This window comes from Symphalangus syndactylus, chromosome 12 (genome assembly GCF_028878055.3).
Source record: "Symphalangus syndactylus isolate Jambi chromosome 12, NHGRI_mSymSyn1-v2.1_pri, whole genome shotgun sequence".
NCBI lineage: Eukaryota > Metazoa > Chordata > Mammalia > Primates > Hylobatidae > Symphalangus > Symphalangus syndactylus.
Window position 1 is genome coordinate 127979788 of NC_072441.2, and position 17778 is coordinate 127997565.

Sequence of the window (17778 nt, forward strand, 5' to 3'; positions counted from 1 at the left end):
TATCGCATTTCCAATAGTACCATTCATCTTTCAGAGTGAGGGGCTGACCGCTACATCAGTGATGTGACATTTGTAAAGCAACAGATTCTCAATATATTATCTCAAGAATCAGGCAGGCGAGTCTCCTAGTCATGCATGATTTTTTTTTTTTTCTGCCACAATCCACCACCACAGAAAGAAACTTGTCTCACTCAAGCAGCTAAGGCAACCTAAAAATGATATCCCAGCACTGTGGGGCTGCCAGCGCCGCTGTATTCCTCTTACCATAAATGAGCAGTTTCTTGACTCATTAATAACAATTTCCCTTAAAAGAAGTAATCTCATATCAGTCAGCCCCTTGCCACCATGCACACATCCCAAAGGTTGCAGATATCTCAGCATCAGTCGCCGGCAGCCAGCTTTCCCACACAGAGTCCAGATGGACTGTACCAGAAGCCAATTCAGCGTTAATAACTACCTACTCCGCGCAGTGGAGAAGCCTTACGTGGCACAATGGGCTAGGAAACAGCAGCCGGCTGAAACTGCAAATAAAAAAAGACAACCAAATTCTCCAAAAGCTCCAAAAGCACCAAAAGGAAGGAACAGAAATGGAAGCGTGAATTGTATTTCCTTGACTTCCATGAGGCGGAAAAAAAAGAATCCTTCATAAATATAGGGAAAAAAAAGAAGAGGGGGGAAAAACAGATGCTGCCCAGAAAAAAGTGACAAAATATTACCTCATTATTTAACAAAGCAGCATTAAGCGTCCTGCTGATTTCAAACATCTTGCCACAGATTTTGTTTTAAGAGAAACAGATAGAATCCTTTGCAAAGCACTCCGTCTGCAAAGGGTTCTTCAATTTTCTTGCGCACCACGGAACAGTCAATATATTATTTCCCTAGAGTTCGTACATTAAAACCTCTAGTCAGTGAGCTGAATTTTCCCCTTATCTCACACACAGTAGACTCCTGTTATATGTACTGCTCTCTTTGCAAGAGCAGCCTGCCCCAAACATGGCTGGTGTTTAAACTACTCTTTAAAGTAACAGTTCACTATATAACCACCAGGTGGGTAGAGTGCACAGATTCAAATGAACCATCTTAAAAGATTTCTTTTTTTTTTTCCCTTGGAATAGCTTTTGGGTGTAAAATGTGACATGAGAAACACTAGCATCCTAACAGGCAAGATTGTCTCTCACTGTATCTTGTCAAAATAAATAAATAAACTTCCTTCTCTTGACTTAAAGCAAGGAAACGAAACAAAACAAAACAAAACAAAACACTGCCACCAATTCTAATAAGAACTGTGAAGAATGAAACACAAGCAAGCTTTGTTTCATTCAGCGAAGGATGAACAAGGAAAATACAATCAACACAGAGCAATGGGGAAGGCCAAAAACCTCATGGAAATATTTCTCTTTAGCAAAAACAGAAAAATATTCACATACAGTGATGAAAACTCAAAAGTGTGCATGTGGATGAAGCACATACAAGATGGAGGCAAGAGTTTAAGGGTGCAACTTTTCTTCTGAGTAGAAATTAGGTTTATTTAATATGGGTCTTTCCTGATAAGAAATAACTGAAAGCTTAAAAGTAAAGACACTGAAAAAAAACAAATACAAAATCTTAAGCCTCTCTTTTAAAAATACAATTATATGAATAGTGATAAACAACCACAAGTGCAAGCCAATCACATATCTCTACCCATTGCTGTTCTTTTTCCCGAAGATCTGCCTCGAAGTGGAACATTTCTGTCGTATACTATTTTGGATGTATAGCTAACTTGGCATCTCCTTTGTACCACTCTATTCCAATTAATCTGCTCCTCTGCCAAGAATAAATAGAATGTCCCAAGTTGAAAGCTCCAAGTGATTTGGGGTATGTTAAAAGGATATAGAACCACCTGAACAAAAATAAATTACATCACTTATATTGTTATATGGCCTGATTTTAAGGAGGATCTTATTATTTATAAAGCATGCAACACCATTCTATGTTCCACATGTGTCTAAAACAGAAACCAACACACACAGATACCTGGGATTTTCTTTTCTTGGCTGGACAAAATTAGAGGTCTGGAACCTCCACATTTTCTTGCAAACACAGGTGTTGACACTAATATTTTCCCAGCCCATACAGGCTGTATTTAGCCATACACAGTAGTGACTATGTCCTTCACCTTTAAGTCAAGACGGCATCACTTAATACCATTGAACCTCCTTGAATATATTAAGTTTCAAGTGACAATTTTTAACTGGGGAGTGAGAAGGAGGAGTTGCTCTCATCAAATTCTGGTTGTATGAAATAAGCTAATTTGTACACTCACCATATGTCTTAAACACTAATTAAAAAATGTCACTTTCTTCAAACATTAAAATGTAATCAGCCTAGTAAATAAAATATTCTCAAGTTTTCTTGCCTTGGTGCTAATTTAAAGAGTGTTTATCTCAAGGTAACCTCTCTATTTTGATTACCAAGGAAGACTTTTAATTTGAAAAGGGAAAAAGGGGATACTGGGGACTGGGGGGAGTGAGAAGAGAAAACCACTACTGTATGAAGCTGCACAAAGGAAAATAAGATGAAGCGGGTTTCTAAGGACCCATAGTCTTGTTACCCTAAGGCAAATCCAGCCAATCAATACCACCCATTGACGGTCTACCATCTGCCAGGCTACCCAGCGATGTGGCTAAACAGACCTGTTCCATATGACTGTAGCCGGCTCATTTTCAGTCGATTAGGGCAGTTCCAGAGCATTCACGTGCAACAGCACAAAACTCCAAGTCAGACTGAGCCTCTCTCTTCACACCAGTCCCTCCGAACACAGCTGCAGACCTTTTCCTCCTGTTCCGGCTGTCTGGATTACCTCTTCTTGCCCCTCAATTGAATTAGCAAAATGGGGTGGGAAGGTAGAGTGAACAGACACTCACATATCCACACACACACATATAGATAATTGCTAGCTCTTCTTCACTGTCATGCAGAAATCAGGAATTCCATGTGCTCTTCCCTAATGTGATTATAGCACACCATTTAAATAGCGTCATCAGTGACTATGACCTGACATTTTCCTGTGGTTCAATTTCGTTTTATCCTTTACCTCTTCCCTTGAAAAATAAACCTAGGCTGCTGGCATTTCTTTCTTTAGGAAAAATACAATCAGTCCGCCCAGAAAATGGTATACTATATGTAAAAGCTTTTGAGAAAATTTAAAGCTTAATTTTCCTTTGTTGAATTGTGGTGTTGGTTTCTGTCTTTTTTTTTCTTTATCATGTAGAAACATTAAATCAATTTTTATAGGAAAACGCAAACACACTACAGAGGCAAGAAAGATGCACCAGATTGATGTGAAGGAGTCTATCAGAAATTCACTGTCGAATGTTCTCTGTGAGATATATGACCTGATAGTCAATAATGCCTTTCTCCTTCCTAAGTAGTTTTGTCTACTACAGATTGTGGGAAAGCTAGAAGAATGATACTGTGGGGGGAAATGTGACAAATGGATGTCTAACCTGTCTAAATCGCCAAGAGTTCACCTGTGCAGGTAAATGGACCTAAGAGTTAGATTCATATTCATCTTCCCGCTTTCTCTTCATATTCCTAAGCCTTATGCAAGAGCAGCAGCTGAAAGTAAAAGGTTCCTTTCCAGAGTCAGTTTATGCTTACTTTTTCAAATGTGCCTTTGACCATACTCTTAAAGCACTAGGATGTCTTTCTGGGAAAGAAAATTTGAAGTACAGGAAAACTACCTTACTTACAAAATTCTGGAAGAAAAGGTAAATACACATTCATCCAAGCATCTGATTTAGGTGGAATGGCTGTCTGGACTTTTCCCTGATATATTCTTCATCATAACCCCCCAAAAAACTCAGCAGGGTCAATGTGAAAACACATAGAGATTTCTGAAGATCCCTGCATTAAGGGATTTGGGGCCTTTTCGTATCAATTCAGGTGAGCTTTACTAAAAATAAAAAACCAAAACAAAGAAACAAACAAAAAACCCTGCTATATATATAAATTTTTATAAATCTAAGTGCACGAGCAGGTAAAGTATGGAGTAGCTATTCATACCATTAAAGGATATAGTGTTTGGTCAGTTTAATAAATTTTTGAAAATGACTTGATATGGAATTTAAAAAAATTCTGGACTCATTTATAATTCTGTAACTAATAATAAAGGAAGAGATGTAAAAGGCAAAGAAGGTACATCCATGGAAAAAGAAGGGAGGAGGAGGAGGAGAAAGAAGGAAGAAAAGGTCAAAGGGAGAGGAGGGGAGGGGAGAAGGGGAGGAGAAGAAGAAATAACGAAATTAACAGGAATTTTTTGACTTGCCAGTTAGGGCAGAGTTTTTATTTTATTTTATTTTATTTTATTTATTTATTTTTTTGAGATGGAATCTCGCTTTGTTGCCCAGGCTAGAGTGCAGTGGCGCCATCTCAGCTCACTGCAAGCTCCGCCTCCCAGGTTCACGCGGCTCTCCTGCCTCAGCCTCCTGAGTAGCTGGGACTACAGGTGCCCACCACCATACCCGGCTAATTTTTTGTGTTTTTAGTAGAGATGGGGTTTCACCATGTTAGCCAGGATGGTCTCGATTTCCTGACCTCGTGATCTGCCCGCCTCGGCCTCCCAAAGTGCTGGGATTACAGGCGTGAGCCACCGCACCCGGACGAAATTAACAGGAATTCTAAAGCACAAATGAAAACGCTATATTTCACCAGGAGTCTACTGTATACCAAACACTGTATTAGGCACCAGACATACACAATTTTACTCAACCCCACAGTAGTGACAATTATAGTATCTAAGCATACTTCTAGGAAGGTGTCTTCCTTATCTAAAAGTAAGATATCTCTTCCTTTATGTCACAAAAGAATATGCTTAGTAAATATTTGTGTTTTTTAATTAAGAATTTTTTTTTTTTGGTAGAGATAGGGGTCTTGGTATTTTGCCCAGCCTTGTCTTGAACTCCTGGCCTCAAGAGATCCTCCTGCCTCAGCCTCTCAAAGTGCTAATATTATAGGCATAAGCCTCTGTGCCCAGCCTTAGTAAATATTTGTTGAATCAGTGAGAAAGATGGGCACAGACTAGAAGAGAAAGGAAAGGGAAGGTGAAAGTCATGCTCAATTTTTTCTCAACTAAAAAATAGCAAGATTAAAAAATTTAAAAAATATTCTTTAAAAATATTTTCTTAAAAAGATTTCTTTGTGACATGCTTTTAGCTAGGTATGTCCTCAAGATATCTCATTTAATCTATTATTATGATCAGGCTGTAAATTTGGAGTGGGAGAAATACAAAAGATTTTTTTTTTTTTTTTTGAGACGGAGTCTCACTCTGTCACCCAGGCTGGAGTGCAGTGGCGCGATCTCGGCTCACTGCAAGCTCTGTCTCCCGGGTTCACGCCATTCTCCTGCCTCAGCCTCTCCGAGTAGCTGGGACTACAGGCGCCCGCCACCGCGCCTGGTTAATTTTTTATATTTTTAGTAGAGATGGGGTTTCACTGTGGTCTCGATCTCCTGACCTCGTGATCCGCCTGCCTCGGCCTCCCAAAGTGCTGGGATTACAGGCGTGAGCCACCACGCCCGGCCAGTACAAAAGATTAAAGCTGGAAAGCAAAGCATTTTAGAAAGCAGGATGAGTATCTAAGTCCCCAACCTTACCCGTTTTTCCTCTTTTAATCCTGAAAAAAACCCTTACATACAGTAGTTGCTCAACAAGCAGTAGTTGAATTAAGTTATATGTACTTATTTCCAAGTAGTGCTGAGTTATGGGGAATGAATGAAGATCAATAGTTCCACTGGTTAACACTTCAAGTACTGTCCCAAGGCCCATTTTGTTTGATTCAACCAGGGGTCGCTGAACATCTCCTTAGGGGAAAATGATATGTTAGGCTCCATAAGCCTCAATTTCCTCACCTGTAAAATGGGCACAATAATACTTCACTTATGGTTTGTTGCCAGAAAAAAAAAAAACAAGACATACATAGGCTTGGTGGAGGCATCACTCTAAATGGCAGCAATTATTACTAATATGTAGAATGGGGAGGAAATGCATAAATTAGTATTAGTTTCAGGATAATTCAATCTTGTTGAGGAAGATATGACATAAAGACTCTCAAAACAACTAGAGAATAACAAGAAAATCATAACTAACAAAGGCTGAATGGTCTGTTCCAGTTCTAATTAAAAAGTGCCTGCTGCAGATCAACATTTACTTAATCTTGTGGGCAAAGTTCAGTGCTAAATTATTGGTGTGAACAATAAAAAGAAATAGAAGTCATAGTCCCCACCTTCAAGGAGCTTAAAATCTGGTTGGGAAGGAGCTTTCCTTTTTACACATGAATCCTAATAGCCTAAGGAAGGATGTAAAAAGAATACCAAAATTAAGTGTTAGAGATAGTTGATAATGAGGATGAGATCTGGAGCGATGGGGAAGGCTTCATGGGAGAAGCCTGAACTGAGGCGAGGTCCAAAGAATGATAAGAATTGGCTAGGAAAATGCAGAATATTTTTCATATAAGAATAGAGGTGGGGTAGGGGGAAAGGAAAGAGATACTGACAGCCATCGCATCCTAGCCAGAACCCCTATGAAGGCTCCTCTGAATCTATTCCAACCTCCTCCATTTTTAAAAGCTATAAATAGAGGGATATTATGATATGACGACTGTGGACAGGCAGACCTCTTATTCAGTACGTTCTTTATAAAAGGAACAAGAATTAATAATGACGGAACATTCACTGTGTGTTGAACATTATGGTAGGTGCTGTGCCTATAAATCTCATTTAATCTCACAACTCCGAGATTTCCAATAAGAAAACTAGAGATTACATAATTTAACTGATTTTCTCAAGATCATGTAACTAGTAAGAGGTCAATTTAGGTTTCATGCTTACGTATGCCCAACCTCAGTCCACAGTCTTTTCTCTATAACATACCAACTTACATAGGAAAGTGTGAATCTAAAGATATTTAAGTCTTATTTTCTGTGTTACTCTATACTCAAAAACTAACATTCAAAATAATGTCTTTGACTTCTATTGACATTTAAAACAGTAACAATCAAAATAATCTATGCCTGTAAATTCAGTATTCTGCCACGAGGTGATAACAGAACCCTGGTCCTATGAGGATTACAATGGAAACATTTTGTCTACATTATTTTGTGCATGTGCTATTCCATTCCCCAGGCTTGGAAGTGGTGTAGAGAGTGACTGATCTTCAGATGAAATTGTCTGCTAAAGTCCCAAAACATTAATCTTTACAAATATTTCCAAATTTTATTTATTAAAAATCCACTGTGAACGTAATTCCAGACTTCAGTAATTTTCAAGCAATTCAATTACAGATTGCATTCAATGGATTATAGTTCATTGTTACTTTCTTTTTCTTTTCTTTTTTTTTTTTTTGAGGCGGAGTTCGCTCTGTCACCCAGGCTGGATCACACCAGTGGTGTGATCTTGGCTCACTGCAACCTCTGCCTTCCTGGTTCAAGCAATTCTCTTGCCTTAGCCTCCCAAGTAGCTGAGATTACAGGCATGCGCCACCATGCCCAGCTAATTTTGTATTTTTAATAGAGACGGGATTTCTCCATGTTGGTTAGGCTGGTCTTGAACTCCCGACCTCAGGTGATCCACCGCCTCGGCCTCCCAAAGTGCTGGGATTACAGGTGTGAGCCACTGCACCCAGCCAGTTCATTGTTACTTTCACACTGTACTGTGAGCTTGCATGGCAGAAATTGTACGTTATTTGCCTTATAACCCCAGCACATAGAATAACAGTACCTGGAATATAGTGGGCACTCAAGAAAAGATATAAATTATTGATTTCAAATAATTCAGAAAAACTTCGGAACCAATTGCTTAGGGTATAATTATTTGGTGGTCAATGCTCTATTCACTAATATGTAACTTTCTTTATCAAGTCATCCTTAATGCTGACTTATTATAAAAAGCCCTTTCCTGAGGTTGGTCACCAGCAGAAGCCTTAGATCAACAGCCCATGGCTGCTTTTCTTTCAGTGGTCAGGCACTTCCCTTCTGCCTTAGCCAGGGACATTCTACATTTATTATAAGCCCTGCCCTACTTGGTAGTCTAGTTTTCAACTCTCTTATGCCCAGAAAGGTTTATTCCTTTCTCTATGAGAGGTGAATAAAAAAATGTGAAAACCAAGAGAGGCACGCTATATAACTGTCAGAAAGAGGCAACTCTCCACTTGACCCTTTTTAGTTCTTCCATTCTCTGACTCTAAAGCTGGGGAAATGATTTAACTACTTTTAAGCAGAAGAGTAAAGTTACACATTAATGCTGAGTAGCTCATTTCCCTTAGCAACCCCTTAGCAACAGCAGCTTGAAGTTCAAAATACCTCTGTGAAAAGGATCACATCTTTAATGAAGATGAGTACTTTTTTTTAATGTAAGGTTTTTGAACAGAAGTTTTAACATTACAACACCCAAAGCCTTATTTGCTACAAGTGCTTATTTCATGTTAACCTTCCTTTATGATATTTTGAGGTAACCACAATGATGCTAGGCTTCTACAAAATTTGAGTGTCTAGAAAAGCCTTGGTCCTTCCCTAAAATTACTCACAAACATAACTTTTCCTTTTTTTAATCAAGTCATCGTTAATCCTAGGTCATTATAGAAATTACACTTAAGTTATTTTAAAAGGGTTATTGATATTGAACTCACTATTCAGTCTAACCACTTGCTATTCCTCCCTTACTAAGAAGAGTGAATAAAGAGTATTTACTAATTTTATTATTTGATACCTACTTTGCCCACTTCATTATCCATAAAATGGACCATGGGATAATCAAATAATCATCACATTGATGATTTTTCCATTGTCAGTGAAATAAGAATGCTTGCAAAAAATTTCGCTAGCCTTCAAAAATCCTATGAATGTAAATGTGTGTCATATATGTTATGCATATCATTAAAACTTACATCTTGTTCAAGGATTTTGAAATGCTTACATCATCTTCAAGGTTTCACAACTCAAATAATGTAAAAACTCCTGCTTGAAATTTTTTCTTTATTATTTGTTAGCACATGGGTACCTTGGGGCAAAAGGAAACAAAACACACAAGGACTCAGAACAGTAATCTTAATGGATATCTTCACTATTAAAAATTTATTATCAATGTATGTTTGCCAATTCCATGATATGGATAGCTAAAAGACAGATTTCCCCCTATATCTTTGACGTGGTATCAGTAGTTAGCCAAACTGAACCATCTACCTAACATGAATTTGTACACATTTGCATGTGTAAGAGAACTGAAGAATATACCTAGAACAATGGGCCTTATACACAGTAAGTGCTTAGTGCATGTTTGTGAAAGTAAGATCCATTTTAATTCACTAGGGAACATAAAGGAAGAGCCAGGAGACATCAAGGCCAGTTTCATCTCTGCTACTAGTAATTCTATGACCTCAGGTAAACCACTTCTCCTCTCTGGACTAGAATCTTCTTGAGTAAATAAGAAATGAAACTAGATGATTCCTGAAGTCTCTGCCAGCTCTAATATGTCAGAGTTTATAAATAAGTAGTTTTTAATTAGCAAACAAAATTCTCAGTAGGGTTTACTCAGATTTTCAACTGACTTTACACTGTAGTAATGCTGGTTAAAGGGAAATTAAGCTTTTGAAGAAGATTTTTAAATCTGCCTCAAAGAAAGAGCCAGGGTGGTAGCATGTTCCTCTAATGCCCAGTCTGGTCACCAGAGGTTTTGTTTTTTCTTTCTTTTTGAGAGAGGGTCTTGCTCTGTCACCCAGGCTGGAGTGCAGTGGCATGATCATGGCTCACTGCAGCCTTGACCTCTCAGGCTTAAGTCATCCTCCCACCTCAGCCTCCTGAGTAGCTGGGACTACAGGCCTTTTCTCCAACACCCAGCTAATTTTTTATTTTTATTTTTAGTAGAGACAAGATCTCACTATGTTGCCCAGGTTGGTCTCAAACTCCTGGGCTCAAGCGATCCTCCTGCCTTGGCCTCTGAAAGTGCTGGGATTACAGGCATGCACCACTGTGCCTAACCAAGTTATTTTAATAAAATGCAGAACTGGAGACGTTTGGTTAAAATCATTAAAACCATGGGCTTTTAAAAGTCAGGGACCAGGACCTTGATTAAGTCCAAAGATACTCTCTGAATTTTAGTGTCATATTTAAACTGGGGACAACAATAATGCCTAAACTTGTGAGGATTAGATGAGATAATCCATGTAAGGCATGTATTGTGGGGTGTAACATGCTGCTAATTACTCAAAAATGTTCACTATTTTTTATTAGGTTGAAACATGAAATTGTTTTTATAGGTTAAAAGCAGTCAAACGTGGTCAATTTCTTATGGTTTGCCCTATGTTCTGTTACTCCCCTGACTAAAAATCTTTCTAAGATCCTTATTGCTTTTTTCAAGTCCAATTATTCAGTATGGCATTCAAGGCTCTTTACAATTTTGTCTTTATTTAAGTTTCCTGATACCTCCAAGACATTCCTTTCCATATACACAGCTCTAGATATGACCATCTATTCTCTCACAACACTTGTCTTTGTGCCTGTAATTTCTTCCATCTAGAATGCCTTTTCTCTCTGGAAAATCATACTCATCCTTCAAGCCCTCAGCCTTACTAAGCAAAATGATCTTTGTTATCTGAGCTTTCATACTAGCTTGTTCTTCCTGACTCCACAGAACTCATGTCAGAGCATTACCACAGTTGTTTACGGGTCTGTCTCTCCCACCTGCTTTCAAGGTACTCAAGAGCAAAGACTGTTCTTATTTGTCTTTGTTTCCCTCCAGCTGAGCACAGTTGCTGTCATAGTTTGTGCTCAATAAATATTTGCTAAAGTAAAATAAATATATTCATATGGCAGGCTGAGATATGGCCTCTCTTAGAAACACATGAAAAGTAGACAAATCCCAAGGATGACTCAAAAACTTTTGGAATCCACCTTTCCACAAAATCATTTTTTTCTGATGTGAGAAAGCTCTGCGAAAGGAAGGTATTATTCCTCTTAGAAATGTTCAAGTGACTAAAACCAGAAATTTGAAAGTGGAAGTTGCTCTTCAAACTCAACAAATCCATTGAGCTCATGCTATGAGCTTTCAACACAGGCACTGTTTTATTGATAGAGATGGGGATGCTCCGGCTGCAACCTTATTTGGTGAATAATGTGAGGGTTTGCCCCCTGAATTTGTGCTTCCATAGCTGGGAAGTCTTCAGTCACAGAGCACTCCAATAGGTCTGGATGGTGTGAAAGCTATGGAAAAGAGGAAGGCACTGCTGATATTGTAGCCCATATTCTCAGATCTATACAACCAGGTCTCTGGGAAAACCCTAGGAAGTGCAAGTACTTAACAGAGTATCTATATAGGCAGTGACATTAGTTAATATGTATGGATGTATGTGTGTGTGTGTGTGTGTGTGTGTAAAAATTATATATTATATAAATATAAAATTAGTTTAAAAGGAGAGTATATAGTTTTACACTACAGGAGTATCAGGCTATTTAGCTAATTTGTAGCTTCAGATGATTTATTTTCAACCTTTTTTTTCTTTTTTACAGCAAGTGCTTTTTTCTAAGCAAAATATTATGAAAACCCTCAATATATAAACAAATAGAACAATGCTGTTCTCCTGGTTGGGGGAAGGGTGGGTCTCACTAAATGTCTACCCCACACCCACGCAGTTCCTAAGGAACTCAGTAATCAGTGAAGGGACTAATCTGGTCTAGTCTAAATAATACTATAATGAAAGAAAAGTGAACTGGGAGTCAAAAGACGGGTTTGAGCACCAATGCTGCCATAAACTAGCTATGTGACCTTAGGCAAGTCCCTGAGCACTTCCACTGAACTCAAGCCTCATTGTCTGTTACTTTCATTTTGAACCATTCAGTCATTGCTATCTGAAATCCCAAATGGAATGTCTCCATTGCTGAGGCCTCCCAAGCATACAGGATAACAGTGCTTACTCCTCTCACACTTTTCACCTACCTGAATGCTTCACAATTAATCTTCCTCCGAATCATTCTTTTTTTATTATTATTTTTTATTTTTGAGATGGAGTCTCACTCTGACGCCCAGGATAGAGTGCAATGGTGCAATGTAGGCTCACTGCAACCTCTGCCTCCCGGGTTCAGGAGATTATGTCACCTCAGCCTCCCCAGTAGCTGGGATTACAGGCACCTGCCATCAAGCCCAGCTAATTTATTTATTTATTTATTTATTTATTTATTTATTTATTGTAGAGACAGGGTTTCACCAAGTTGGCCAGGCTGGTCTCGAACTCCTGACCTCAGGTGATCTGCCCACCTTGGACTCCCAAAGTGCTGGGATTACAGGCGTGAGCCACTGCACCCAGCTAATTATTCTTTACTTATAGAAACATGAAGTACAACAATTAACAATGGAAACACTCAAGTTTGACAACACAGGTTTCACAAGTACCGAGAGAGGGCTGGGAAAATAAAGCTGGTATCTTGATCCTGTCTTGAATTATTATCATCAACGTATCTTTACCTTCAGTTTTAAATGAATGCCATCTACCAGCCACAGTAACCTTTCTTAAATTCCAATCTAACCACATTGCTTCCTTGATTAATAGCAATCAACATCCACCCCTTCTGCCAAAACTGTCAATGAATGGTCTGTAAAGTGGTACCCAGCAGACCTCTAACAAAACCCACAAATTTATAGGACATGGTTTTATGACGTAAATGTATGTAGATTCATAGTCTTCTTTTGCATGTCTGTCCCACTTGCAAGTGGGAGCAAGGAGCTCCCACTTGAGCTCCTTGAGGGTGGGGCTTATATCTGATTCATAATAAATGATAGTTAAATAAATTAGCAAATGCAACCTTTCCTAGACAAAGCTTCCAAATAGCTGCTTTTCTCATTTCTAAGCTGCAGAAAGCTATAGGTAGCTCTGTTGTGTTTGCAAAGTGCTTTCACACAATACTGCTATCTATTGAGCATTTACTATGTCAGATACTACTCTTAGCTCTTTATATGTATTTACTCACTTAGTTTCACAACAATCCTATAAGGTAGGTACTGTTATTATTATCTCTGCATTGACAGATGAGGAAAACTAAGAAAGAGGTTAAATAACATACATCATTTACTCATTATAATCATTCAACAAATATTCAGAGTATTTACTGTGTTATTCTTATAACCATGAGAAAGATAGGATATGTACAATCATCAATTTGAATTAAGGGCAAAGGAGAGACCATGTTTTGTTCATACTTATGGGTCCCTGAAGTGTCCAGAATAGAATCACATTCAATAAATATCTGCTCAGTAAGTGTTGAATTAGTGCTCCCAATATCTGGTAATGGGGCTTTCTACATCAACCACTTTTCCTGACTGATGCTTCTCTTGGGCAAACCCAGATATTTTTGAGAGTGCAAGGAGTCTCTATTAATAATTACAACAAGACAACAGGCATAAACCAGTACTGGCAAACCAGGTCACATGGTCACATTACCTATGACCGATTTTACCTGATAGCCACTATGGTTTCCAACAGAGGGATGAGGGTAGAGGATGCAACAATGTCCACCCTAATGCAGGTGGTTCAAAAGGACATCAGTTGACAGAGGCCCTGGTTAAAATGTGCCGGTATGGTCAATCTTCTCAAGACACTTAGCACAGTAATGTGTGGGGAGAATTCAATCAAAAGTTTAAAAACAAACAATAATAAAAGAAAAGAAAGAAAGGCCACTATCAAGAAATCTCAATGATATCCAAACTTTATAAGAACGCTCTCTGGCAGTACATTCAGGGAAACAACATTTGGGCAAATTAAAACTTGCACCTATGTATGTTTCTTTGCCGAAGCTATTCTCTCTCTGTCTGGAACACTTGTCCCCACTTCTGCTTGATGATCATAAATCAAGTTCAAGTATTAATTTCAATAAATTCATTCAGCAAATATTTATTGAACACCTACTATGTGCCAGACACTGGGGATTCAACAATAAACAAGGCACACAAAATCCCCTGCCCTGGGAATTTATATTGGAGTGAGAATAGGCAGAATTAATGGTTCCCTATTTGAGCTCTCACAGAACTTGTTCCACAGGTTACTCTTGTCTTATCGAATTGTGATTACTAGCTTCCCTGTCTGCCTTCCACTCAAGACTGTAAGCTCTTTGACGTCAACAACATCTGTGCCCTCCATGCCTGGCATGGTGCTGGTTTACCTAACTGAACTAAAGTCCATATATTTTTCCTCTCATGGTGCTACATCCTGCTAATATTCTCTTGAGCTCACTGCTTGATTTCTGAATATTTAAAAATCACCAAGCAGTCCCTTGGCACTCACAATGTACTGTTATTAGTGTTTACAGTCGGACTAGACAGCCCAGGCCTAATGATGAAAACATGGGCAGAATAAGGCAAGAGTACATAATCAAAGACTAAACTGTGTGGGTCAGACCCAAACCACTGCCTAAAGTCAGAGAATTGAGATGTCACATGAGTCCAGGAACAAGGGTGCACACAAGTATTATAGAATATCTTCCTTTACTTTTAGCTCAGCAATGCTGCCAGGGTGCCCCCGTTGGGTTCATTACTCTCTAAAACCATCCCGAAACATGCCAGAACATCCCTGCATAGGCCACGTTTTATGCTGCACAAGTTGGTGCCTCGCCTGGGATGCCCCCTGACCCCTTGTGTGTCTAATGGTCATACACCTATAAGACTCAGCTCAAATGTCACCTTTGTGACATCATCCCTGACCTTCTAAGGAAGAACTTACCATGCTCTTTTTGTGTTTCCAATCCTGGCCCTTCCCCACACATATATCATATCCATCATAACTTGTCTATATATGTACTTGTATCCGTCATTTATTTATCTCTATTTCCATCTTTCCTACTAAGCTGTGAAGGCAAAGACCCTTATTTATCTCTGTATCTGAAGCACAATGCCTGGTACAGAGTTTGTGGATGGGCAGATGGATTAATGGATCAACAGATGGACAGAGTCAGTTACAATGAACTAGAATGGCCAAAAAACATATCAGCTGATACAATCTTGTGTGGTCTGGGCAAAAGAGTTTGGAAGTATAGAGATCTGGGTATTCATCTTGCATACATGTGTCACAGACCTTAAGCGAGCCACTTAATCTCTCTACACCTCAAGAAGTCTCATCTATTAAATGGGGATAAAACATGACATCCCTACCTCACACTACAATGGCTGGGGATTTTAACATGAGATGATAGAAGTGAAATTGCTTAGAAGAAAATGTTGTTTCAATACAACATGATTTCAGGAAAAGAAAAGCATTAGCAACTTTAATTTACTTGGAGATTTTTTAATGGAGGTCAGTGCTTCTTTTCCTTCCAAACTGACACATGGCTGTGCCTTTTTTAAGTCTGTTACAGAACAATAGGTGACAAATTTCTGTGTTGGGAGTCTTTGGGGGTGAGTTTCTTTTTCTCTTGCTAGACATGAGGAAGAGGATTTGTCCTCTTTATGGGTCTGGGGTTTCAACTCTTGAGGTCTAAACACTTCTGATGGCCTTGAACTAATTTCGGCCACCATCGACAGAATGGGAGTGGAAAAATCCCTACCACATCTGCCTTGTCAGGGGGTGGAGGAGAGAACTTTCTAAATAGCCTCATTATTGGTCCCAGCTGAATTCTGCTCCTGTTCCATGATGCCAGCAAAAGCATTTTAGTAAGACGCTGCCAGCATCAAAAGCAGATCCACTTACGGTTTCCTGTAAGCGTATCTGCAATGGCAGAAGGTGGCGAGCAGCCAGGTGTGAGCGTGCGTGCTAAAAATCTCCAATACGTCAAGCTGGAAGAACAATTCATGAAATGAAATTCAACATTCTATTTCTACTCCAAGAACTCAGTTTAAGTCACCGGAAATTCAGATGGGTAATTCAGCTCCAATTGCCTTCTGCTTTACTGAATCAGAGAACCTCAGAGATAGAAAGGTCCTCTGCATTCTTCCAGCTTAAATTTCCCCCACCTTACCCCAGTAGGACTTGGAAATAAGGGGTCACTGGACTCTGCTTACATACCTTCAGTGAAAGGGAGCTCATTCACTACTTTTCCAATAATTTGCCTCATTTTGGGCTACCTCTGACTGCGGCGCAGGGACTGCCAAGTGTCCACCCAGTCCTATTTCCTTTTCTGCCTAGCCATACAGCTAGAATACAGTGGGGCTGAGTGATTGAGCTCTGGCCATTGGAATGTGGGTGGAAGTGATGCACATCACTTTTAAGCCTAGTCTCTAACAATTTCTGTCTGATGTGCCATCTTCACTCTCTCTCTTCCTTTGCCTACCAAGTAGATGCAAAAGGTACAAAGGAGAACTCTGAGGCCCTAAAGGAGAACAGAGCCACTAGATGAGAGGCACCCGGATCCCTGAATGACTGAGTGGAGCACAGCATCCTATGGACCTATGTTGAACTTTGAAATGAGCAAGAGCTAACCCTGACTGTGTCAAACCATTGAGATTTCAGGGTTGTTTGTTACAGTAATTGGCCTATTCTGACTAATATATACTGTTCAATTTTTTTTCAATCGCAATACTAGACTAAGTGTCTTGAAAGTTACTACATCACCATCTCCCTTAGAAGCCTAGTGGCACACATTGTATAGAATATTTTAGAATAGCTCTTTCTCTACACTACTGGCTTCTGAAAAGTGAAAAAGAGTAGTGTGAGAATGCAGAGGAAGGGGGTATGAGAAAGGAGAGGTGGGGATTTTTTCAAGGACTAGTCTTTTTATATGTGAGAGTTTCATTTATAGCTTATGACAAACTTGAGATAGATAAAATCACTAACTTTTTAACAGGAGGAAAAAAGAGACTCAGTTGTTGTACATAACCTCTGCCTGAGCCTGTTTAGCCTCTGTCATTCCCCACTGATTTCAGCACCAGAACCTTCCAACTGTCCTCTGTGGCAGACCTTTTCACAACCTCCAACCAACTCTCTGATGCCCAAATACCAGCCTGAGAATTCCTATACTTTACATGTTGGGACCTCAAATGCTTTTGAGGCTTTTACATGACTCTTAAACATCTGAATCTCTTAGGCATTGAGTTTCCCCATCTGGCTATTCTTCTGCAGGTGACCCTAGCAACCAGCTGTATTCTCACTGCACTTGGCCTTATCCTTCCCATCCCTGATGGTATCACTGAGAAAATACACCTCATTCCCCAAGCCCATTCTAAAAACAGAAAGGGTTAGAAAGATGGTTTTTGTTTGTTTGTTTGTTTATTTTAGAGATAGAGTCTCACTCTGTCGCCCAGGCTGGAGTGCAGTGGTGCAATCATGGCTCACTGCAGCCTCAACCTCCTGGACTCAGGTGATCCTCCCACCTTAGCCTCCTGAGTAGCCAGGACCAGAGGCACATGCCACCATGCCTGGCTAATTTTTAAAACTTTTTTGTAGAGATGGTGTTTTGCCATGTTGCCTAGGCTGGTCTCAAACTCCTGAGCTCAATTGATCTGCCCACCTTGGCCTCCCAAAATGCTGGGATTACAGGAATGAGCCACCACATCTAGCCAGAAAGAGGATTTTTAAAAGCCAACATGAGAGAATGTTGAAATTAAACCAAAGTTTTTAAAAATCAAGTTCGTTTTTTCAAAAAAACTGTATTAGAAGGTACAGAGATCATCCTGGAATCCAAAAAGGAAAACCTTTAAAGTTAACAATGCCTTATATCTTTAATTTAATTTAGCCAGTTTTTAAGAATCTGCATTAGGTCACCCTCCTCTCTGCTCCTATGCCTCCTTGCTTCCTTTCCAACATTACAGCACTTTTGCACTGTAATGAT

General features: G+C 39.4%; 1 protein-coding gene across 5 annotated transcripts in view; it reads right to left on the bottom strand.

Annotated features, from left to right (window-relative positions):
* Window positions 1-17778, bottom strand: part of ELAVL4 (ELAV like RNA binding protein 4) — a 157166-nt gene that overhangs the window by 98187 nt on the left and 41201 nt on the right. The window contains exon 1 of one of the 5 annotated variants that reach the window (XM_055254785.2): window positions 717-846. The exons of 3 other annotated variants lie outside the window; for them this stretch is intronic. In XM_055254785.2, the coding sequence (XP_055110760.1) occupies window positions 717-764 (48 nt within the window). In that variant the 5' untranslated portion in view covers window positions 765-846. Of the gene's footprint in view, window positions 1-264; window positions 428-716; window positions 847-17778 lie in introns of those variants that run through there. One more of the 5 variants, XM_055254784.1, reaches the window with a different exon arrangement.